Here is a 26,200-nt window from a genome sequence, read left to right on the forward strand (position 1 = left end):
CAGAATAGTGTGGTCTAGGAATGCATTTCAGAAGTTTTTATTCCAGCTATCCTAAAATGAAGTCTTGGAGAAAGGCTTCAATGAAAGGTCTTATGATGCACAACCAAGACCACAAAAAGGTGAAAAACATTCTGTATTTTAGGATCTTCAATAATTGTCAAACACTAGGATAGAGAAGCAGGAAAAAATCTTAGTCCTAGCAGCTCTTGGGCAGAAGGATTAACAACTACATCGAAAATTAGAAACTAAGTATCTGAAGGATCCTCGAAACAGTCAACCAAAGATGTTCCTCAGAGCAGCTTCAACAGAATCAGCTTTCATATTGGAATCAAGCCAATACTACCTCGTGAAAGTGCGGACTAATTTCCAACTAGCCACTCTACATATGGCTGAAAGAGGAATGCTTTTTAGTCAAACATTAGTGGTTGCTTTCCCTTTAGTAGATGTGCTCAGGGTCTCCCTGGTAGGGTTTTATTTGCCAATTTATAGCTTAGGGAAATACAGAACCCAATCCAATAAGAAATTGACTGTTCTGAAGTGGCCAGACCTTGGTGATTAGACCTGTGTAAAGACTGTTTTCCCTAGATGGAAACAAACAACTCTTCTTACATCCAGAAACTCTAGAGACTGCTCTGGTGGAAAGGATGGGATGGCAAAGAAAACTGGATGGGAAATGGTCAGCAGCTGAGAGGTTTAAATTCCACTAACCCTACGAGCTGAGGTTATTGCTATTAGAAAGGCAGTCTTTCAGGCAAAATGCTTCAACGAAGACTTGTAAACTGGTTCAAAGGCTGACCAATTGAGCTCCCAAGGTGGTGGTGATGCCCTTACAGAAGGACACTTTAATTTTAGACCTTCAAAAAAATGTTTCTGGTGAGTAATTTTGAAAACCGGTCCAATTTGGTCCTTTCCCGGAAGTTGTAATAGCAGCAAAATGTACTTTAATGGAAGACCATTCCAATTTTGAGCTAGATGTAAAAAGTAGTGAAAGGACATCCTCCTGGCAAGTGACTGGATTTTAGTCTTTCTGCTGGCACCATAAATAAACCTCTTCCATTTCACGGAATAGCTGTCTTACTTCAGAATATCTGTGCATGATGGCTGAGGAAGATTCAGATGTATGCATGGTCTGATCTCAAAAGCCATGCAGCCCAATTCAAGGTGGTCAGAATCATTTAGAATACCTGATTCTATGAGAACAGGTTCAGTTTGCAAGGCAGCCTCTTGTATGGTTAAAAAACCCATTTGCAACAGATCACTAAAACACCACTGTCTCAGCTAACATAGATCAATGAGGATCATTGTTACTTAGCAGTTGCAGAGTTTCAAAATGAATGAGAATAAGAGGAAAGGCGTAAAGTAACGTCTTTGACCAGTTAATCAAAGGGTATTTCCCAATGAACCCTATTATGGAAATCTGGAAACTTGCGTAGAGTTGGCATTTTGTTTTGAGAGGCTGTGGAGATAATCATTTGATAGACCCATCTACAAAGCTAGGTTTTATCTGTAGAATCGGCTTAGGAAATCTGCTTGTTTTTGCATTCTAGGTATTTAGTATTTTTATTGAAAGACCTCTGGCCAAGGCCCAAACATGATACTTTGAGACTCCCAAGACACATACTGATCTTGTGCCTTCTTGTTATGTAGTGCATGATTGTTGTGTTTGCCTTAATCCTGCTCACTGTCCGATAAGAAAGCCACGAGGGCTAGATGAAGTACCATAAGCTCCAGTTAATGAAAGTGCGCAAATTTCCTAGACTAGCTCCCCATCCTAAAAGATAAGGAAGGTCTTAAAAGTGTTAGTTACATTTACCTGTTGGAAAGGAACTCCTTTAAGTAGATTAAGTCTCATTACATTCATTATCATGCAGTTTGTATCCCAATTGTTCTGAGCACACTGATCTTGTAGACACTGCAAGAGAGGTCACATGTAGGCCCATATTCAGGACAATGGAAATGCAAGACACCATACAACCTAGAAGAGAGGCGTTTTGCCTGGCAGTTTGACTGAAAAACTTAAGAAGATGGTTTTCTCGCAGACAGATGGTTCTCTATACTCTGAGTGAAAAACGTACTTGCTTATAGTGTAGTGTCATTTCCAGATAGGAGAACCCCTGAACTGGAGATTTTTATTTGTAGACCTAAATTCGTTCCTTGATTCACCTGAGGAAGTATTTCAGTGGACCGATAAAATGATTAATGTAAAACCTAATACCCATCCGTGCATGGACTCAGACTCCTGCCAGAGTAGAAAAATGATCACAACTGCAAGAAATCCAGCAAATGTTGCGACAGGTCCCTCTCATCAAGGAGGGAATCCAGGCGAGAAATTGAATACCCATCAGCTGTGGGAGGGCCCCAAGTGTCTGACATCAGGTGCAAATTCTCAGAAGTAACAAAGGCTGACAATCGGATAAAGGTAGTGTCGCTCACAAATTCTGAAGGGTGTGTTTATGTAGCTGACTGTAACAATACGAGTGGGAGCTCTTTTTCCCAAATGGCTAATAATTGTTGGGTATGGGGGTCCATTGGGGTGGTCTGAGTGGGGTTCTCAGCGACAGATACTACCTGTTCTCAAAGTTTTGGGCGGGTGGGAGGGGATTGGGAGTTTGTCTATCATAGCTGCAGTTACACCACTATAGACAGTGTTTTCCTAAGTTATCTTTGTTTGGTTTCACGTTTTCATGCCTGCTTGATACCCTCTCCTTCGCGCATTCCACAGATAAAAGCTATCACAAGTCCTAGACACTAGTATCCCTGGGCAGTCTAGTCCTGTTGACCATCTACGAGTGGTGTCATGTAACATGAACGACCTACTTTAAAATTAAAAGAGGGTCCTGAAACAAGCGAAGCGGGTGGGGGCAGACATCCTTACAAGAAACTCACCTTGTCGGGAATAAAGTCCCTTGCCTGGCCAAGATGTATCACTCTGGGTTCACGAGGGGCTCGGGTGTGCTGATCAAGCAGACAGTCCATTTTGAGCATATTTGTATATGGGCGGACAGATATGACTAATACACAGAGAATCTCTCATGCTGATAAGTGTATACGCCCCCAGAACAATCCCTCATAGAACTCATGACGGGGCTCTGGGGTGAGATGTCGGACAGACTCACAAAGCTGGGGGTGACTCGAATGGTGTGGTGGCCCCGGCGATAGATGGCACCCACAGGGATAACCTCCAGAGACTTAACACACAAGTTACTACTTGTGTAACAATGTATCTGAAAAGAGACATTAGTTAGTGATAGGTTCCTTACCTTAGTATATCCCCAGGCGTCAGACTGGATCCGGAAAGTCTTTTCGTAGCAGTACCCCTGCGCGTCAGTAGGTGGCGTTGTGCGGCTCTGCGTCCATCTCTGGCGTCGTATGCGCCGAGATGACGTCACAGAGACTACGTAGGCGCCACCCATGCGCGCGGACGTCAGTTCTGTACACGACTTTCCGCGCCAGGAATGCAGAGCCATGCAAGAAACCGACCACTGGTGCATTGAAACTAGAGCCCTGAACGGAGAAGACCTTAACCCTAGAAATCGGTTTGCAGAACGGGGAGGATGGGTGGGGCGGTAAGGAATCTATCACTAACTAATGTCTCTTACAGATATATCGTTACACAAGTAGCAACTCGTGCATCTGAAAGAGACACGTTAGTGATAGATTTCTTACCTTAGAATAGATACACCAGCAATAACAACCCCGGTGGTGGGTCTGCAAATAGATTACACCAGAATGTCACGGAGAACAGAACGGCCAAAGAAGCTGTCTCTCCAGGCCGGACTGTCAAGGCAGTAATGCTTGGTAAACGTGTGCAGCGAGGCCCACGTAGCTGCCTGACAAATGTCCTGCAAGGGGACGCCGCGTCCCAAGGCAGTAGTGGCTGCCGTTGCCCTGGTAGAAAGGGCACGCAGCCCCAGAGGAGGCTCCTTAACCAACAAGTAACAGGCCTTGATGCAGAGAAAGACCCACCGAGAGATGGTCCGCTTATTCACAGCCCGACCTCTTTTTGCACCCTCGTAGCCAACAAAGAGCTGGTCATCCACCCGGAACTGTCGTGTGCGCTGCATGTAGAACGAGAGCGCACGGTTTGGGTCCAGACGGTGGAGCTTCTCTTCCACTTCTTAAGGATGCTGAGGCAGAAAGAAGGTGGGCAAAGTGATGGTCTGCCCGATGAGGAAGGGCGTGACAACCTTTGGCAAGAAAGAAGGACGGGTCCTTAAAATCACCTTGTCCGGATGAACAGAAAGGAAAGGAGGTTTGGAAGAAAGAGCCCGGAGCGGAGCTCACTCACTCTTCTGGCAGAGGTGATAGCTACCAGGAAAGCCGTCTTGAGAGTGAGAAGACGCAAAGGACAGGTATGAAGGGGCTCAAAGGCAGCGCACATCAGATATGTCAAGACAAGGTTTAAGTCCCATTGAGGCATTATGAACGGCATGGGAGGAAACATGTGCGTAATGCCTTTGAGGAAACGGTTAACCACCGGGGACTTAAAAAGAGAAGGCTGATCAGGAAGCCGTAAAAAGGTGGAGATGGCCGAAAGATAACCTTTGATAGTGCCCAGAGCAGAGCCCTGTTGGGCCAAAGAAAGAAGGAATGGAAGGACTTCAGAAAGAGGGGCAGAAAGGGGATCCACAGCCTTAGCTGTGCACCATGCCACAAACTTGTTCCACCTGCAGGCGTATACTGTTTAAGTGGAGGGACGCCTGGCTGCCAGAATGACATCACAGACTTCGGGAGGAAGATCGAAAGCTGTCAACTGTCACCGCTCAATCTCCACGCATGAAGGTGGAGGCTAGACAGGTTCGGGTGGAGGACAGTCCCCTGCTGCTGCGACAGCAGACCCTCCTGAAGAGGCAGTCGGATCGGGGGATCGATCGTGATGCTGAGTAGCTCGGGATAGCAGTACCTTTGTGCCCAATCCCGAGCCACAAGGATGACCTGGGCCCGGTCGCGTCGAACCTTCAGCACTCTGGGCAGAAGTTGTATAGGCGGAAAGGCATACAACTGCAACTCCTCTCGCGACGAAAAGCGTCGCCTAGCGAGTGCCGCCTTCGAAATTCCAACGCGCAGAACTGAGGACATTGCGCGTTCTCTTCGTGGCGAAAAGATCTAACCAAGGCTCTCCCCATTGCTGAAAGAGACCTGGCGCCACGTCCGAGTGCAGACGCCATTCGTGATCCATCAAGCACCGGCGGCTGAGTTAGTCAGCCCTGGCATTCAGAGAACCTGCCAGGTGTTGAACCTCCAAGGTAATGCCTTGATGTTCCAGCCATGTCCAGAGGCGCAGAGCCTCCTGACATAGGGTCCAGGGCCCCACCCCGCCCTGTTTGTTGCAATACCACATGACGGTGGTGTTGTCTGTGAACACCTGCACCACACTTCCCCGGACAGAGGGAAGGAATGCCTTCAGTGCAGGCCGGCTCGCCTGAAGCTCCAACAGATTGATATGGAGCCGGGACTCCGCCGGAGACCAGAGTCCTCTGATCTCCGCCTCTCCCAAGTGGCCTCCCCATCCCAGGAAGGACGCATCCGTCACCACTGTGCGCTCCGGTTGGGGAAGGAAGAGGGATTTGCCATTGACTCAATCGCGATTCGTGAGCCACCACTGCAATTGTGAAGTGCCCTCTGAGATCTGGACATGATCGGACAGGTTGCCCTGATGCTGCGCCCACTGGAACTTAAGGTCTCACTGCAGAGCCCGCATATGCCATCTGGCACTAGCAGGATGCAGGAGGCCATCAGGCCCAGGAGCCGGAGGGTCATCCTGACTGAAACCCAGGATAGAGGCTGAAAGACCATAATCATAGCCTGAATATCCCAGACTCGCTGCTCGGGAGAATAAACCCAAAACAGCGTTGAATCCAGAACCGCTCCAATGAAGGGGAGCTTCTAAGAGGGACAAAGCTGCGACTTAGGCACATCGATGGAGAACCCCAGCAAATGCAGGAGGTCGCCATAGTCTGAAGGTGGTTGATGACTGCCTTGGGCGAGCCCGCTTTCAACAACCAGTCGTCGAGGTAAGGAAAGACAGACACCCCCGACCTGCGCAGGTGAGCTGTGACCACCGCCATCACCTTCGTGAACACCCAAAGGGCGCTGGTAAGGCCGAAGAGGAGCACGGCAAACTGAAAATGCTCCTGGGCTACCGTACACCGCAGGTAACGCCGGCAGGACTGGGATGTGAAAATATGCATCCTGCAATTCCAACGCTACCATCCAGTCTCCAGGGTCGAGAGCAGCCAGGATCTGAGCAAGAGTCAGAGTAAGCATTTTGACTTCTCTTTCCAGAAGAAGCGACGGACGTTCCGGAGGTCCAAATGGGGTCCAGCCCCCCCCCCTTGTCCTTCTTGGGGACCTGAAAGTAGTGGGAACAACAACCACTCGCTACCTCTGGCCCAGGAACACACTCGATGGCCCCCTTGGCCAAGAGGACCGTGACTTCCTGCTGGAGAAGTACCAAGTGATCCCCCGACATGCGGTGGCTCTGAGGCAGCATGGCCGGAGGAGAGAACTGAAATGGATGGGAGTAACCCCTGCGGATGATCTGCAACACCCAATTGTCCGATGTGATATCGCGCCAGTGGGGGAGGTGGTGGCGGATCCTGCCACCCACCGGCGTGGGGTGCTCCACAAAGATCGGATTAGGAAGGTTTGGCGGTAGAAGCAGCTGGGGCGGAGGTGGACTGACCCCCACGCAGATTCCCAGGCCCACCCCTGCAGAAGCTGCGTCCGCGCTGAGGCTGATTATGCATAGGCTTGCTGAAGGAATGTGCCTGGGCGCCTCTGCCGTGGCCACGAAGGAAACGAAAACCAGGAGTGTCCGGGCTCTTTGCAGAAAAACCCAAGGACTTGGCCGTGGCTCATGAGTCCTTAAAACGCTACAGTGCACTGTCGGCCTTATCGCCAAACAGGCGAGTGCCATCAAAGGGCATGTCCATGAGCGAGCTCTGGACATCGGGCGAGAGCCCAGTAGATCGCAGCCAGGCATGGCGACGCAGCGCCACAGTCATAGAAATCGCCCTGCCTAGCGAGTCAGCGGTGTCCAAACCACACCGAATGGCGAACTTAGCCGCTTCCTTACCCTCAGAAACCGCCCGGGAAAGTACAGCATGGACCTCCTCAGGACACCGAGGCAACACCTGAGCAACCATATCCCACACCGCGTGGTAACAGCGGCACAATAAGCAGGTGGTGTTCACCGGCCGAAGCCCCAAGCTGGCCGAAGAGAACAACCGCTTACTGAACTGTTCCAGCTTCTTAAGAGTCCTTATCCGGCGGAGCCGTGGAAAAGGCACTCTGCGACGTCGAGGCTTGGATGACCAGACTCTCAGGCGTGTGATGAGAGGTCGGAAAGGCGGGGTCACCAGGCAGTGACGCCTGGCGACATTCTTATCCACAGGGGCCCCCGTGGCTGGCCTCGACCAAGTGCCCAACAGGATGTCGGTGAGGGCGTCGTTGAAGGGAAGCAGGGGCATTGACGAAGTAGATGCCGGCTGGAGCACCTCAGTGAGGAGATTAGTTTTGAGGGACACCGTAGGAAGATCGAGGTTGAGTACCTCAGCAGACCGACGGAGCACCATCGTGTAGGAAGCGCCCTCCATCCATAGTAGCCGGGGGAGAGGCAAACCCCGGGTCAGAAGAGACATCAAGGTCACCGGCGTCTTCCAAGTCATCCACCCAGTCCTGCTCGGAGTCACACTGATGGGCAAGAGGGTCCTTGGACCCCTCCCAGTCATCCTCCACCTCCGTTGCAGGAGGAACCAGCCGCGGCAGCAGAGTTAGAGAAGTAACATACGGCACCGGCCGGGGCCAGCGCCATCTCCCAATGCGGATCCAAGGCAGGAACGAAATGGTCCTGGAACCGGGGCAAGGGCGGAACGAACGGCACCCACTGAGGCGCCGGAGGTGGAGCAGAGGGCGGCGCTGGGGCCAGAGCCGGACCTCGTGGCGCCGGGGCCAGAGCCAACGGCGCAGGATCCTGTGGCGCCGAAGCTGGATCCGCCGGGCAGTGCAGATGGCCATACAGGATCTGGACACCGGACCGCGGGGCATGAAGGCACGCCGGCGGGAGCTTGAGGCCTAAAAAGGCGGTCCATGGTGGCAAGAAACTCTTGCACCTGTCCGGGAGTCGCCGATGGACCCAGGTAAGGTGGGTAGGCTGCGGGACACCCAGGCTCCAAAGGAGCCGCAGGGACAGAACACCCGTCTCCCTCGTCCACATCCAAGGACCGACGGGGTGACGAAGAGCGAACACGTTTCGACCTTATGTTGACGCTTACCGGAATCGGAGGGTAAAGACTTGGAGCCCGAGGAGCGACGACTGCGGCCCCGCGAGCGATCCCGGGAATGGTCTCTGTAAAGGAGCTGGGACGAGTGCCAGACCTCCAGCAGCTTCCGGCACCGCTCCCTCAAGGCCTTCGGGGCCATGGCCCGACAGTCCCGGCAGGACCGGGAGTCATGGTCAGTCTCTAGGCAGTAGAGGCAAACATCGTGGGGGTCCGCCACCGACATATTGCGATGGCAGGCCTCACATGACTTAAATCCAGGCATCCCTACGTGCACCAGGAGAAAAAAGTCTCAAAGAGTAGTCAAAAAGAGACTAAGGTACGCGCTCTAACCAGATCTGAGCTTGCTGGCATGGAAAAAGAAAGAACTGACATCATCTTTGCACCTACGACGCCAGTGACAGACGCGGAGCCGCACGACGCCACCAGCTGACGGGCAGGGGTACTGCTACGAAAAGACTTTCCGGATCCTGTCTGACGCCTGGGGATATTCTAAGGTAAGGAATCTATCACTAATGTGTCTCTTTCAGATAAGTGCTTCCAGTCCTCTTACTGTGGTGGTATTGCAGTGGATGTTGAATAATTACATGGCAGCTCACATCCTAATTATAAATAATTGATGGTAGGACACACATGATGACCCAGCATCTGCCCTGAAGAATGGGCAATGAGGAACGCCCCACTATCTGTTTAGTAGGGATTTGGGAAGTTGGGGAGAAGCGAGATATGTATCCCCACAGTAATGCAAGTACTGCTAAACGTACGGCCTTCATCGCTAAGGCAATGAAATGGTGAGGCTTGGTGAGTGAGCAGACACCACTATGGCAAGTAAACCTGCTTTCACAGGTGGGTGTCCTGGTGGGGTTCCTGAAATGGGACCTCATCAGGATATCCACCCAAGGATGTAATACAAGTTACAATCCTCAAATCATACCAATCCCTACAGACAGAATATCAACTCCATCACAGTCAGTTACATAGATAGCTCCTGCTCCGCCACGTACTGTCCGCATACATACCCACATTCACTACGCTCCCAGAGTTCAATCCTTTGGAGGGTAAACTTCTGTTGGGAGACCAGGGGACCATAAAGTCACAAACATCTATCAAACTAATTTCCAACCAACCAACCAACCAGATTCGCGTGGGAGGTGGACATCAGGCAGTGGGAAAACAAAGAATGCATAGAGGCTGATCCAATTTAAATATCTACACAGGGTACATTTCACTCTGCTTCGGCTGTTCGAATGGAGGTGATCGCCTCATCTGCCTGTCTTTATTGCAGTGCAGAGAGGGCACATTACTCCACAAGGTGTGGAGCTCCCATGAGTTAGATTGTGGTGGGGTGATAGCATGTCGGAGTGAGGTTCCATCATGGCAAATCCCGAGACACTTGAAAATTGCATCCCTGCATCTTACAGATGACTTGGGCGAAGACCGATATAAATCGTCCCTACTCTACCTGGGACAGACTCTAGCCAAACAATATATAGCCAAAGAGTGGAAAGTGGAAATGCCCCCTGTTGCTGGTAGCATGTCACAGGGGTATGGACCACTGTATGGGTTTTAGAGTTTGTAATCTATAAGGCAAGGGTTTGACCTCTCCCCCCGCCCCCCCCAAAACAAAATATGGAGATGGGCAGAATACAGAGATGTAGACTTGACACCAGTGTATCCCGTTTACCACATGATTGATGAAGCCCAGGAAGAAATGCGTTACTTACCTGTAAGTTATCTAGTATTGGTATCTTTCATAGATTGACATGCCGGAATCATTCCCCATCGTCGGGATGGGAGTCCCCGGTACATAAGAAAAGTAATGTCTCACTAGACATATATAGAGATAGGCCGAAGGTCTCACATTTGTGACATTAGTAACATATCTAGGTCCTTTTGTAATGAGGACCAAACTCTAGAGAACAACCAATCAGCTATCACCACCCTCCGGAACCTTCCAGGAAGGAGCTTTAGTCCCTCAGATTTTCGTAAGCACAGTGCTAAGTAGATGCATCACTGAGAGAACTATGTGAGCCCTTCCAGGTGAGGTGGGTGGGTTGCATGTGAATCTATGAAAGATACCAATACTGGATAACTGCAGTTACAAGTAAGTAACACATTTCTTATCCAGTATTAGGGTATCTTTCACATGCCTGAATCAGAGTAGAAAGCAATGATGGGCACATTTCGGATGGAACAGAATGTACAAGCTCACCAGACATATCAATTGGAAAATAGAAAAGTAACAAATAGCAATCAAAGGAAAACAGTAGAGAACACAATGGAGAAATGTGCATGTAAAAAGACAGGATGGTGAGATGAAAAGAAGGCTCACCTCTATCGAAATAGATGACGTAACACCGCCTGACCCACTGCAGAATCCTTCACGAGTTCTGTATCCAAGCAGTAATGCTTGGTAAATGTAGGCGTTGTCTTCCATGTTGCCGCTCTGCATGTCTGTGATAGGCACACCTGCAAAGAGTGCCATGGAGGTAGAAATCGCCCTAGTGGAATGGACATGAACTGTCGAGTGCAGGGGTTGGCCCGCTTGCTGGTGACAAAGTAATAGCGCCAGAGATCCACCGAGAAATACTCTGTTTAGTAAGTGGAAAACCTTTCCTAGGTAGACTGTAAGCCACAACGAGTTGGTTGGATTTGCGGAACGTCTTTGTCCTATCAAGGTAGAATTTAAAGCAGCGTTTAAGATACAGAGAATGCAGAGCTTTTTCTACCGCCGTTTGAGGATTTGTAAAAAAGGTTTGTAAGATTATAGGCTTTTAAGGTGAAAGTCTGACGGGACTTTGGGAACAAACTTGGGACTTTGGGAACAAACTTGGGATTAGTCCGAAGTATAACCCTATCATGTTTGAATTGAAGAGAAGGGTCTTGAATTGAGAATGCATGAAGCTCACTTACTCGCCTTGCAGATGTAAGGGCTAGAAGAGTGCTGTTTTCCAAGAGAGAAACTGGAGTTTGGCTCTGTATCGGCTCAAAAGGCCGTTTCATAAGCTGAGCAAGAACGATGTTGAGTTGCCAAGTTGGAGGTGGAGAATTCACGGGAGGGAAAGTCCTAAACAGACACTTGAGAACTTGTTTAATCAGTCTATTTGACCAAAGAGAAGGACCTATAGAAGATCTTCTGAAACAGGATATCACTGCCAGGTGAACTTTAATAGAGGAGTAAGCAAGACCTGAAGTCGCCAGATGAAGAAGGTAAGGCAATATTTGCTCTGGAGAAGAAGTGAAAGGGTGTACATTCGCAGACTTACACCAGATGCAGAATCTCTTCCATTTCAAGGAATATGTCTTGTGTGTACTGTCTTCTCGAGCCCGAGCCACAACTGCCCTGCAGTCTGGAGGTATGTCTAGACCATAGAACGCTCGGAACTCAGGAGCCAAGCCGATAATTTGAGAGATGCTGGATCCGGATGTCGGACCGGTTCCCGGTCCATTGTGAGAAGAGAGGGAAAAGGTTTCAACAGAATTGGCGGTTCCAGGGAGAGAAGATGGAGCTCTGTGAACCAATGCTGGCGAGGCCACGCTGGCACGATCAGGATTAGCATGCAGGGTTCTGCCTTCAACTTCCTGAGGACCCTGGGAATCAGGGGAAATCGGTGGAAAAGCGTAAGTAAAGACGTTGAACCATGCTATCGAAAATGCATTTCCTAGAGATCCCCATTGGGGATGCCAGCTTGCGAAGTTTTGACATTTGGCGTTGTGCTGGGTGGCAAATAGATCCAAGAGAGGTGTGCCCCACCGAGAAAATATGCCGTTGAGTCTGCTGGTTCAATTCCCATTCGTGACATGTTAGTTGCCTGCTTAGTGAATCGGCCAGCACATTGTCTGTTCCTGGAACATATTCCACTCTTAGGGAAATGTGTCGAAGTAACCAGTTCCAGATCTTTTGAGATTCATGAGAGAGTGGCAGTGAACGAGTACCCCCCTGCTTGTTCAGGTAGTGCATTGTTGTAGTACTGTCCGTCCGGACAAGCACCAGAGAACCTTTGATCCTGGGAAAGAACGCCAGGAGGGCCAGATAAACAGCTCGTAGTTCGAGGAGGTTTATGTGAAGCTTCCGTTCGGAAGGAGACCACTTTCCGCTAATCCGAAGTTCCTGGAGCAAAGTTCCCCAACCCTTCAGGGACGCATTCGTTATTTGTGGAGAGGCTTGAAGCAAGAAGGGCAGGCCTTGAGAGAGAGATTCCGTGGACTAGTACACCACTGTAGAGCAGTGACCATCTGAGGGGTCACCTAAACGACATTGAAGGATCCTACGGCTTGAATCCACTGAGTGGAGAGTGATTCCTGGAGAGGACGCATGTGGAGCAGACAGTAGGGAACCAACCGAATACAGGCCCGAGAAGAGATTTGAACAGGCGCACTGTGAGAAACTTCATGGATTTTATGCGGTTCGCCAAGTGAAGAAGTTTGCACTGTCGCTCTTGTGACAGGAAAGCTTTCTTCTGGTTTGTATCGAGAATAGCACCCAGAAAAGTTATCCATTGAGAAGGTTGTAGGATGGATTGGTCTAGATTGAGAGTGAGCCCCAAGCGACTGAAAAGCTGTAGACAGGCGTTGAAAGATCTGTTTGCGCCGTCTAGAGAAGGTGCCTTGACGAGCCAGTCGTCGACATAGGGAAAAACTTGGTGACGTTGCTGCCTGAGGTATGCAGCCACTGGAGAAAGGCACTTTGTGAAAATGCGAAGGGCTGACTTGAGTCCGAAGGGCAGGACTCGGAATTGGCAATGTCTGCCTGCCACAGCGAACCTAAGAAATTGTTTGGGATTCCTGTGGATAGGGATATGAAAGTAGGCATCTTGAAGATCCAAAGATACCATGTAGTCATTTGCATTGAGAAGTTGCAGTACTTCTTGAATGGTAATCATGCGAAACGATTGTTTCTTTAAGAACTTGTTGAGGCTTCTCAAATCTAGAATTGGTCTCCATTTCTTCTCCTTTTTGCGCACCAAGAACAAAACAGGAGTAAAAACCTTTCCCCCGTTGACGAAGAGAAACTCCCTCTATAGCACCTTTCTGGAGCATTAGTGAGATTTCCAGGAGTAAAAGGCGCAGATTCTTGTGAAGCATAGGTCGAGGAGGGGTCTGCGGAGGAGTCTGAACGAACTCCAGTGTGTGTCCAAATTGTACCAGTTGAAGAATCCAACGGTCTGTTATTTGTTTCCAATTGTGTAAAAAGTGGAAAATTCTTCCTCCTACTTTGGAGGGCCGAGAGGAAATGGAGACCGGCGGTAGAGAAAAGTCATTGACGCCAGGCGGAATCCTTCTGTCGTCCGCCCTTTCCGCGAAAGGAGGACTTATTGTACGAAGATTGCTGCTGTTGGCGCTGTTGAAACTGTGGCCGATATTGCCTGTTGGAGGAGGAATAGGAAGACCGATATTATTGGTAGGTTCCTCTACTGGAATATTGTCCTCTACCCCATGAGCCTCGAAAAGGATTTTTTTTTTTTTTTAAATTGAAGGGTACCCAAAGCCCTGGCCGTGTCCTTTTTTATGCCTTGAAGGGCTTCATCAATATGAGTGCCAAAAAGAAGTTGATCAGAAGGCATGTCCGGAATCTTCGTCTGGATTTCCGGCCAGAATGTCGTCGCCTTAAGCCAACCTTGGCACCGGAGGACCGCAGCCAATTGGCGGAAACCAGTAGAGGCGATGTCCATCGCACAATCTATTATTTCGGAAGCCGAACGTTCGCCCTCTAACAAAATTTTCTTCGCTCCTCTTTCGAGTCGTCCGGCAGGGCTTCCAAGTATGGTGCAATGTCCGCCCACATCTGCCTGTGGTAGCGCCCCAATAACGCTAAAGAATTAGACGCACGCACCGTTAATGCAGACATGGAAGAAAAACGCTTCCCAATATTGTCTAGGCATCTGCCCTCCCTATCTGGAGGGGCTGAAAGCGGAGCAGGAGGGTTTTTAGACCTCCGCTGAGCTGCCTGAGTGATGACAGAATCAGGCTTGGGATGCCCGGTAAGCTAGGCTGGAGCGGTGTCTGGAGCTCTGTACTTCTTGTCCAGACGAGGCAACAATGGGGGGACCGTAGAAGGATTTAGCATGATTTTAATGCCTTGATCCCAGATGTAGTCTATGATAGGCACAGATCTCACTGATTTCTTAAAAGGTTCCTTAAAGTCGTACAGGAAACAGTCTTGCTGGTGAGAAGGCATAGGAACTTGGAAACGCTGTGCAGCCCTTTCCAAAACATTATGAAAACCCCCAATATCCTCAGGAGGCGAATATGCTTGAGGAGGCACCGGAGACGCAGGAAAAGGGATAACGTAGTCGTCCCACTCATCAAGAGTTGATTGGGAATCATGAACCTCTCCCTCTTCCTGTTGCTCATCATCCTCATCATCTGTGGAAGGGGGAGGTGGTATTGTAACAGGCACAGACTGTGGAGGCGGAGGCAGAACCTGTAACCTTGGTGGCTGAGAGAGAACTGGGGCAGAAGACTGAGCAGAAGTAGGGAATCTCTGCTTGTAGTCAGAAATTAAAAATTGGAGGTCAGAAACCAAAGAGGCAAACCATGGGTGGTTGGAGAAAGATGGCTGTCTGGATAATATGCCTGATCTTCTGCATCTTGTTCGTCATAGTCGGAATCCTCCTGGTACTTGACATGAAGTTCAGGAGGGACTTGTCGCAGCCCTGAACATGCTGCCGTCATCTGAATCCTCCTCCTAGTCGTCCAAAAGGTGAGACAGAGGCAATGGCTGGACCCTGCTAGGTAATGTAAGGAAAGGAGTCAGCGTGCATTTAGTGATCTTGAGGTGAACATACGCACTGTCTATTTTTGATTTTGGTGTCGTCGACCAGGCTGTAGTCGTCGTCGAGGAAACACCAACGGACACAACCGATGGTAGCGTCGACGAAGTCCCCATCGACGGAGCAGTCGTCGACAAAGTTGCAGTCATCGACTATGGGAGAGACGTCGACGGAACACTCATCGACGTACTCGATGCGCTCGTCGACGAGCATGGCGTCGACACGGTCTTGGACATCGACGACGATTTTTTAATCTTGATCGCCGACAATGGTATAACAGCCGTCGACGAGTTCGATGCTGACGACGCCAAGACTGTAGAGACTGTCTACGAGGTTACTCCCACAGCTGTAGAAGGAGATTTAGTCGTCGTCGAGGCCAAAGTCGACAAGGTGGTAGTCGACTGGGCTGAAGCAGGCTTTTTAAAAGGTGTGTACAATCCTCGGCGGAGGATCCTTGTGCGGGAAAGCCTTAAGTTGTGCCTCTGAAGACTTTTTCTGCGTCTTCTTTTGAGGGCGCTGTGAAGAAGAACCTGGAGAAGCATCTCTGGACCTTTTTCTGTGAGGCTTTTGAAGACTTTGTTGAGGCCACTCTCCCCACAGGACAAGGGGTATTCTTTGTCCTTAAGCCTCTGCAACCAATTTAAAAGCCGTCCCTCACGGTCTTTAAGAGACTTTGATGAAAAGGTACGACATACCTTACAGTCCTTGGAGGAATGGTCCGGATAGAGACAGTAGAGGCAGTCTTTATGCTGGTCGTCAACATGTAGCCTTTTCTTATTGCAGGAAGCACAGGGCCTAAAAAGGCCTTTCTTAGGAGTGTCTGACATTAAGACAGAGAAGACTTCACTCAGTAATTGTGAAGAAGAAATCCACTGGAATTCCAGAAGCAAGGAAAAACTGTGCAGAGCTCAGTGGAGACTCCCTTAGCACGACCTGTGGTAGAAAATCTGAGGGACTAGAGCTCCTTCCAGGAAGGTTCCGGAGGGTGGTAATAGCCGATTGGTTGTTCTCTAGAGTTTGGTCCTCATTACAAAAGGACCTAGATATGTTACTAATGTGAGGCCTTTTGCCTAGCTCTCTATACATCTAGTGAGAACTAGTGAGACATTACTTTTCTTATGTACCAGGGACCCCCACATCCCGACGACGGGGAATGATTCAGGCATGTGAATCTATGAAAGATGCTCTAATTCTGGATAATTTCAGGAACGGAGGTAGAATGAACTGGGGTGGGACAGCAAATAAGGCATCAAGGTGGCATACATGTATGGCAGTAGATGCATCACATGTCTATTTAGTATTTACTATGTTAGCAGAGGGAGTCGCTATAAATAGAGTAGCACGTATATTCTAATGCAACAAAAACAAATATTTTTACTGATAAACAAATTATGAAATTAATTGGTCTGACTTATGATTTTCAATATCGTAAACATACTGTTTTTATATTAAGTTAAATGGAAAAGGCTACAGCTGGAGTCTTCCGACAGAAGTAGAAAGTCATCATTTATCTTCAGAAGATTGACAAATCTAATTTTTTATTTGGACTGAGCATTTCACTCTAGTATGCCATTTCAAATAATTTTATGAGTTTGGACACCGAGCTTGGAGAGGACTATGGTTTTTCACTGGACCCGTTTAGGTTTCCTGTGAAAACCCAGAGGAAACCCACTGCTAAAGCGGGATGTAACCCTGGCTGTGGAAGGGGATAAATAGGGGCATCAGACCCAAGGGAAGCACAAACCCCCACCCTTGCAGAAGAAATGAAGGATCTCCGGCGAAGGAAGGACAGACAGAATTGCGTAAGGGACAAAGGCAGCAAGAACCAGCAGTATCCTGATTCCATGCTGGGGGGGCCTACCAAAAGTCTTGAACGGGAGCAGCCAGCCTTCGGAATCGACCTAGATCCCGGACACGGAACGGAGCGAGCAGCGGATGTTTCCTCAGCATCCTTCCTCCCTCAGAGCACATCGCACCAACTGGTCTTTGACAGGAAGGAAGGGACGATTCGGCGATGAAGCAGTGTGAATGAAGCTCCGTAACAACCAGCACCAGGAACGAACAGCGACACGCGTTTGAGGACGGGCGTGGTCAGCTGGGAGGCAAGGCGCCCTTTAAAAGGCAGACTGTCTTTGTTTTACCTGCAGGAGAGTGGAGCGCGGCCATTCCGAAGCAGAGCCTGCATCGGCCCGATTTCCCCGGCAGTGGAGGCAGGAAGGCAGCCTGAGACCAGCAGGAGGTTGCGGAAGTAAAAAAAAATAAAAAAAAGACGCAAACAACGTTGGGCCGAATTCGGTCTTTACCTCAGGATAAACAGGAGGGCCAGAGCTCTGAAACAGACCTGTGGTAATCCTCTTGCTGAAAATAGACTACTGCAGGATCAGGCAAGCCCCCAGCGGCCTCAACGTCCCAGGAAGGGCTACAAACAGTTTCAATGGGGCACAATCTGCAGCAGCGGCAAGTTTTTGGGCGTCTGCAGCAGTGGAAGGCACTTGGGCACAATCTGAAACAGTGGAATATATTTGGGGTTACTGAAGATCGCCAGTGCCCAAGGATCTTTGCAACTCACCCCCCCCCCCCCCACCGTTTTCTGTTCGGCCCACAAAAATAGAGGAGTGGGAGAAAAACAAGGTCCTGCAGGAGATGGCCAGCAAGCGTGGACCAGCCGGAAGGAAGACAGCTCCCAGCCTGCTTCAGGTAGGCCCAATGGAAGCTAGAGGCCCCAGAGAAGGGCCAAAAGAAGCACGGAAGAGACACTGGGCCGGATCTGGATGACGACTTGCAGGCAATGTTTAAAAAGGCCAGGGCACTGGTAGCCTTGAAGGGAAAGGAATGGATGGACCGGCAGATCAAGGAAGGGGCTCACAGGAAAGGAAAGAATCCACAGGCATCCCCCCCGACGGAGCCGCCCCCAGGAAACCCAGAGGTAAGGGGTATGCAGCCAAAACAGCGGCCCCTGCAAAGGCCAATGAGGCACACACACAAAGCGCCCTTGACAAGAGAGTGGAGCGAGTGGGAGGAAGTCCCCACAAGCCAGGAGCAGGAGGGCTGCAACTTCGGGGCTGGTGTTCAGTTCAGAGACCAACTGGAGCAGCAACAACAAGGGGTCTGTAGCCAGCATGGCAGCCTCTCAGAAGATATGCAGGAGACATCCGACGTGGTAGACGGGGAGAGTGGTAAGCATCGCACACTGAGCGGCAAGGGAGGGCGTGAGAGGGTGCGGCACGCTGGTCCAGCAGAAGGGAGACCGGGCAAAACGTAAACATGGGCACGCAGATGTGAGTGAGCAATGTAGCAGTGCAGGGGCCATGGTCCATGCAACCCCCATGGCAGCCGGGGCTAGGCCAGGGGCAACAGGCTTTCCCAAAGGGAATCATGGGGTCCAGGGGCTGCTCACCCTGCAGCGTGGATGTCCTTGTGGCAATGGCCAGGGGCAGGAGCTCCCTTCCGAGGAGGGGCAATACAAAAGAGGCTACAAGCAAGGGAAAGTGACTCCAGCCAGGCTCAACAAAACGAAAAGGCGGGACCCGAAGTGACTACACAGGAGCGTACAGCAGCACCCGGGGTTAATAGTACGAGCGGGGAGGGCCAGGACCCTAGTGGGAAGCCGGCCAGCGAGTACCTGAGCTCCTCCCCGAGCGACCCCCCACAACCACAAAACTCTTAGGGTTGGCCAATCTCATCCCACTGGCAGTAAAGGAGAGAATATGGAGAAAGGAGTTCATAGACATTCTCACTGCTGGAGGTGTGCCAGGCAGGTTTAGACTTAGCTACACAAGACAAAAAAGGACGATGACAGGAGGGCCGCCGTAAGCCCAGAGTAGAAAGATCAGTAGAAAATTGGCTATGAGCTTTCAGGATATTGGCGTGCGTGTTCATTGAGAAATTCCCCCAGAGTAAAGACATACTGATTCTGTACAAGCAAAAGGTACAGGGAGAGCCTTAACCTGAAATCAGTGAGGGACAACACGGGGATGGCAAGACGAAAGGTAGAGAAAGAAGTTCTATTAGGGCGGGTGGCCGACTCTTTCTCTTACCCCCCACTAAAGGACCTGGTGGTATCACCACTCGGGAGGTGCCCAAATAGAGGCAGGCAAATGCAGGCTGATTCATCATTTATCCCACCCGGAGGAGGGGGGAGTCCTTAAACGACTGGTTGGAACAAGGGGCATGCGCAGTGACCTACGCATCGATGGGTGATGCGGTGAACCTGATAAGGCAGGAAGGGAGGGGTGCCCTGCTGGCAAAGAGACATAGAATCAGCTTTCCGGTTATTGCCAGTACACCGAGTACAACCTTCTAGGTTTCAAATTAGACGGCCAATACTACTATGAAAAATGCGGACCAATGTGTTGCTCAATATTATGAGAATTCTTCCAGGCGTTCAGTGGTTTCTTGGAGTGGGAGCTAGGGACACGTGCCCCAAAAGGGGGTCAGGTCCACTACTTAGATGACTTCCTCTATCGGTAGGGAAGGCACAGGGGATTGCGCCAACCTACTGCATAGCTTCATGGCTCTGGCTCAGTAGTTGGGTATTCCATTGGCTCAGGACAAGACAGAGGGCCGACCATAAAACTGTCCTTCCTCAGGATCGAGCTGGACTCAGTGGCTGGGAAGAGCAGATTGCCGCCAGACAAAGTGCCGGAGCTCAAGTTCAGAGCTTGGTTCAAAGTTTAACTAAATGTTTATTTTTATTGTTATTTTTTTCTGTACACAGATCTGGATTTTATTCTCTGTAGTTTAGGATTTCACAAATGGATTGTGATTCCAACTAGTAAAATACAGGAGGAGAGGGTGAGATGGAGAGCTTCCCACTGACCCTAATTAACGAAGCTTTACCGTGGATGGAGAATTCTGAGTGAATCATGTTAAATATACAAGGCCTCAACTCCCCAATCAAACATAATGGCTTTCCAGCAGGTGGGTTTCTTGTTGGAGACCCACCTGCTGAAAAGACATCCTGAGGCTGAGATCCTACTGTTTCCCACTCCACTATAACTTCAACAACAAAACAATCTAAGAGGGTGGCTATCCTCCTGCACAGGGGCCTTGACTACACGTTACATGCCGAGGACAAAGAAGATATGATAATGGACATAAAGGATAAACTGTGCCATGCTCCTCTAACCTTCTTAGGGGTTTATCCCCCAATGACAACAAAGACGAATTCTACTCTGATCTTTATCGTAGGGCTTCCCAGTTCAGTCAGAGACAATAATAGGAGGAGATTTAAATATAGTTCACAGTCCGCAGTTGGATTATTCCCAATTGGGCGCTGGACCGCCTCCCACGCAATAGCCCTAGCGAATGCTACAGGGGCTCTACATCTTGTAGACATACGGAGGTACCAACATGAGGTTGGGGATGGTAGAAGGGGGCTACCATCAAAAAACAATTGCTAGAATTTGTATTGACAATCAAGATGCTCATGGTAGCAAAAAAAGATGCTTTTAAGTCCGGTGGCCAATGGGTGCCTCAGTAACATCTGACAACGTAGATGCAAGCGGCTAAGAATAGACCCTCTCTGGATTGGAATAATGACCCTGAAAAAAATGCTATGTTATCAATTGCAACAGGAACTTTTCAACATCCCAATACAGTACATTTTGTAGCTCCCCTCTAGAGTTCATTTGAGAGGGTGGGTGGGAGGGGAGATCAATGGCACTCCTATGATGCAATACCAAGCTTTTCATTGATAAAATAAATTTGAGATTATTCTACAGAAGCTGCAACTGCAAGAGATTTGAATAATATTATTTTGATGACCCAGCTTCACAAACTGTTCGTAATGCTCCTTTTTCTTTCAAGAGCACCTTAGGAAAGGAAATTCTTCCACTTTCGTTTAACAGGTTAAGCTCTATTTTTATACATTTTCCATATAAAACTTTGCAAATTAGCTTTCTGTTCATAAATATTTAAACTGAATAACTTTAGGTAGGGACTTTCTTTTACTCCTACTTTTTTACTGATGAAAGGACATTAACTATATCAGTCTCTTAATTATTGTACTCAAAGACTGAAGTTACAATTTCACCATCAATTGATGACTTTTAAGTAAGCACACAAACAGTAATGCCAACTAGAGTGAGATTTTTTTAGACTGCTAATTACTTGGAAAAAACGACTTGTTCACAAAGTGGCTTTGCCTCCCACAACACTATTACCAGTAACTAAGATCTAATCAAGTTCTCTTGTTCCAAATGAGACCAATAACTATCAACTTATCACCAATCCAGCAATTACCCTGCTCAAGATTACAAGCTCCAGTTTCCTGTGAATATCCCATTGAGCTTAAACAGGGGCAGAGTACTTTTGCTTTATTGTTATCATCCGCCCATACACACATTAAGTTCTCGTTTTCAATAACCACACATTTCTTACTGGAACCATTTATTTTGGTCACCTATTCTGCTGCTACCCCTTCCCCTAACAAATGTAGGTATTTGACTTGGAGGGTCAGTACACCACAAATAAACTCAATAAAGCAACCTCAAAAGGAACCAGTTTATGTCTGGCTGTTTCAAAATATGCCACAGCTACACAAATGTTTTTAAGAATTTCTTTAAAAAAATTAAAGCGGAGTCTCCTCTGCAACTTCTGTTCTTTAATAGACTATTCAATAGAACAAACTGCTTTAGAGAACCATAAGATCATTGCCCAATTAACGATGTAACCTCACCAATGGCAAAAATATAGAAAATCATTTCCTCCAAATATAAGCCTACAGGCATGGGCAATTGCGGTGACTGCATTGGCAAGAACAAATGGAATCCTATCAGACTGCTCATCAGAGTGTAACGGAGGTTGGTTAAAAGACCATAATGACATCAGTTACTATCCAACTAGTTTGCATCGTTGCCAGATCTTGATTCACATACAGATCACAAAGATTGAGTAATTGCTTTGTAGACTAATCCCTATACTGGGAATCAAGGTTTTTAAACAGTCATTCATTATACATGATGGACAATCTTCAGCAATAACAAAATATATCTTCTGGTTGCAACCAAACCCATTCCCAAATAGCTATTCTCTAAAAGCCAACTAAAGACAAGCAGAACAATCCATAATCTGATTGCTGCTCTTCAGCATCTCCTCAACCTGGCTTACACTTCAATGCAACTTTAAATATATTATCGGGGTTATGCTGGAAACAGTTACTGCTAGGGTCACTGCAAGAGAGATGGAATTAATTAGCAGGTCTGTAGTGGAATTTTGCAAGCACACATTTTATCATTACTAAGAGAAAAATATCTCCCTCTCCCCTCCCTTCCTCTCTCTCCCTCTCTCTCCCTCTATTCAGTAGATCAACTATTCTTTCTTGTATATAACTAACTTTAGACACTTACTGGGCTCTGGCATAGTCGGCAGCCATCTACCAAGAGGCAATGTGGAGACATTAGTTGCACCCTCTCAAAGGGTAGCTCAGGACAGGACTCTACAGACCTGAACACACTGTGCACCTATGTGAGCCTTTCAACTCAGTCTTGATGCCATTCCCGCAGCATTCAACAGTTTTCTTGAACAACTATGGAGCACAATTAATCTAGTGCCAGCATGAGCACATGCTCTTCACTGCTAGAACGGTTTGCTCAGCCACTACACTTAACCAGCAGAGGCTACATTACCATTTTAATATATTCTTAAACAAATACACTAAGGGACAATACTTTCACTATAAACCCAAGCTACCAGACAAGTTATTTAATACAGATGAAAATAAAACACCGCTAGCAGCACAATATGTGACCTAAAAGGAGTGGCAGATGATACTGACCTGCACTGCAGTGCTGGGAACCTGAAGAGGAGAAAGGATGTGTCTTTGCAATTCTGACTCAGTTTTAAGTACTAGGATATTTAAGTAAATGTACAAAATCCATGCAGGAACTGGGATTATCATTTTTTCCTAACAAGGTAGATTTATGATGCAAGTAAAACAGGTCCCTGTCAATCTTCTTGGATGCCAGTGATCGAGAAAGTAAAACCAATTAATGGGCTCTGCTTCGTGGCATCTCCCAGCACATTGTTTTCTTATGCAATAAAATGTTCTTGAATTCAAAATCAGGCTCTAAAGGATTGCAAGAGCCACATTATTTAGAACCCAACACCATTCACCTCAAAAGTGTACTTAGACTCCACTAGGTCACATACAAAATACTATTCTTTTACCACTTTCCTTCACAGTTTCAGTAACTTTTGCAAGTGTAATTTTCTCCTTCAATAATTTTATTTATTACTGTTAACATGTAAAATGCACATGGAGCCCTTGTGTTATTAGCTAAATGTGTTAAAGGCAACCTTTAAATAGTAAGCAGCAACTTTCGCTCTAGCCTCTGCCAGGCTAACAGACCAGTCAGATCTAACACTAGAGCATCAATCTAAAATGCTCGTCAAATGAGCACAGAGCCATACTCTTACCATAAGCCTCCTCGATGAGTGCACAGTATGGGTTGATCCCTGTGCCATTCCGTTTTGTTTCTTGCTCTCCTAGCCTCAGGATGTTCTCCAAGCCATTCAATGCAACCTGCACGATCTTCGAATCCATCACAGTGAGGAGATCACACAAAGGTTTTATACAACCTAGCTCTACTAGATACCTAAAAGCAGAATTACATGTTATTAGCAGTAAATCAATACAGGAAAGTCTATTACAAGATTTCTTTTTTTGTTTTTTAACAGGCACAGGACCCACTTACTTTATTTGCTCTGCAGAGCCTCCTGAGGTGGCATTTGTGATGGCCCATGCCGCTTCCTTCCTAGTCCTGAATTCTGCAGTCTGCAGAATGCTTATAAGTGCAGGAAAAATGTTGGCATCTATAACAGTCTGTAAGAAAAGAAGTCTTTTCTTTAGTTGACACATTTATGCATATTTAGGGGGCATAGTTTGACCCAGAGAAAGATTGCAATTTCCTCCCAATCATGCTTCTTTTGCTCCAACTTTAGAAGATTTTGCCCAACTCTTCTAGAAATCTACATTGATTCCTCTGTTCCAGGAATCTGTACTGTTACGACAGCAGCCGCAAATTAAGCAAAAATCATTATTAGACCGACAATGGAAAACAAGTACTACTGATCTCCATCGATCAGTATCCGTAATCAAAAAATACTTTCGGCTCATCTGCCTTTTTTATTGGGAATATTCACTCAACTAAGTGAGGTAAAACACATGGAATTCAACATTGTAGTGATATATGAAACCCTTCACAAAGATCCAGAAGTCAATCAAATAGGCTTTATTCGACTTATATAAACCATAAAAGCACAGAATGCATATTCACATCATAAAATATCGGAGAAAACATTAAAGGAATATACTACTTACCAGTATGCATCTGTTCTTGGCATGTAGAGCTGCAGAGTTGTACACTTAGCATAGATCGCCATCTGGTGTTGGGCCCGGATGTTTGCAGTTTGTTTTTGTTCTTTGGACAGTCTTTGGAAGTCACGAGTTCGGTGACTCCTCCTTCGGTCCGTACTGCGCATGGGCTTCGGCTCCATCCTCAGATTGTTTTTGCCAACAGGGAAATGATGGAGCGTAGTAATAAGAGTGAGAAACCCATGTGTGTTGTATCTAAATAAGATGGACTGGAACGGATACAGGTAGCCGGGGAGGCGGGTGGGCGTGTACAACTCTGCAGCTCTACATGCCAAGAACAGATGCATACTGGTAAGTAGCATATTCCGTTCGAGGCATATGAGCTGCAGATTGTACACTTAGCATAGATTATATAGCAGTACACAACCTTAGCGGCGACCACCGGTATCCGTTGCAGTGGTTTGAAAAAGTGTCTTTAGTACAGCCTGGCCCACACTAGCTTGCTGCTTGGAATGCACATCTACACAGTAATGTTTTGTGAAGGTGTGCGGTGTTGACCATGTGGCTGCTTTGCAGATGTCATCTAAGGGTATGTTCCCTAGAAAAGCCATAGAAGCCCCTAACTTTCTAGTAGAGTGGGCTTTAGGTGGAACAGATAATGTTCTTTTTGCCTTTTGATAGCAAATTTGTATGCACTTTACAATCCACCTAGCTATCCCTGATTTAGAGATGGGGTTGCCTTTATGTGGTGGAGAGAAGGAGACGAACAATTGTTTAGTCTTCCTGAAAGGTTGCGTTCTTTGTATGTAGTACAGTAAAGCCTTCTTAACATCAAGTGTGTGTAAGGCCCTTTCCGCAACAGATTGAGGTTGCGAGAAAAAGACAGGTAATTCCACCGATTGATTGAGATGGAAGGGGGAAATGACCTTGGGCAGAAACTTTGGATTTGTACGAAGTATGACCTTGCTGTGATGTATTTGTAGGAAGGGTTCTTGTATAGTGAACGCTTGTATTTCACCAACCCTCCTAAGGGAAGTGATAGCTACGAGGAAAGCTGTTTTCCAGGTGAGGAACTGTAGCTCACATTTATGCATTGGTTCGAAGGGTGGACCCATTAGCTGTGTGAGAACTACATTAAGATTCCATACAGGGGAAGGTGGTGCCCTGGGAGGAATTACTCGTTTAAGGCCTTCCATAAAGGCTTTAATAGCGGGCACTCTGAACAGTGATAAATGCTGTCTGTTTTGTAGATAAGCAGCAATCGCTGCTAGGTGTAGGCGTATGGATGAATATGCCAGGTTACACCTGTGAAGATGGAGCAGATAGCATATGATGTGCTGTATGGATGCATCTAAAGGGTTGATTGTATTGTTACGGCAGTAAATTACAAATCTTTTCCACTTTGCGGCATAGCATGCTCTAGTGGTAGGACGTCTGGCTTCCATGATAATGTTCATGCAATCAGGGGGAAGGTTAAGGTATCCAAATTCTAAGATTTCAGGAGCCAGATCGCCAGGTTGAGCTGAGCTGGGTCCGGGTGCCTGATTTCTCCATGGTTCTGGGTTAGGAGGCATGGGGACAGGTGCAGTTTTTGATGTGGCACCACCGATAGCTGTATTAGTGTGGTGTACCACGCCTGCCTGGCCCATGTTGGGGCTACCAGAATGAGTGTGAGGGAGTGCTGTTGTAGCTTCCTTACCACTAACGGAATTAGTGGGAGAGGTGGAAAGGCGTATGCAAATCTGCCTGACCAGTTCATCCATATCGCATTGCCTTTGGACAATGGGTGTGGGTATCTGGCGGCGAAGCTTGGGCATTTTTTGTTTTCG

The 26,200-nt window shown here is 47.8% G+C and overlaps 1 protein-coding gene across 1 annotated transcript in view; it reads right to left on the reverse strand.

The window, feature by feature from the left end:
• KPNA1 (karyopherin subunit alpha 1) overlaps positions 1–26,200 on the reverse strand; it is a 311,573-nt gene that overhangs the window by 34,202 nt on the left and 251,171 nt on the right. The window contains exons 12-13 of the mRNA XM_085621023.1: positions 23,752–23,879; positions 23,474–23,652 (exon numbers count right to left, since the gene is read on the reverse strand). Coding sequence (XP_085477149.1) covers positions 23,474–23,652; positions 23,752–23,879 — 307 coding nt within the window. The remainder of the gene's footprint in view (positions 1–23,473; positions 23,653–23,751; positions 23,880–26,200) is intronic.

Source organism: Triturus cristatus, chromosome 8, assembly GCF_964204655.1.
Source record: "Triturus cristatus chromosome 8, aTriCri1.1, whole genome shotgun sequence".
Taxonomy (NCBI): Eukaryota; Metazoa; Chordata; class Amphibia; order Caudata; family Salamandridae; genus Triturus; species Triturus cristatus.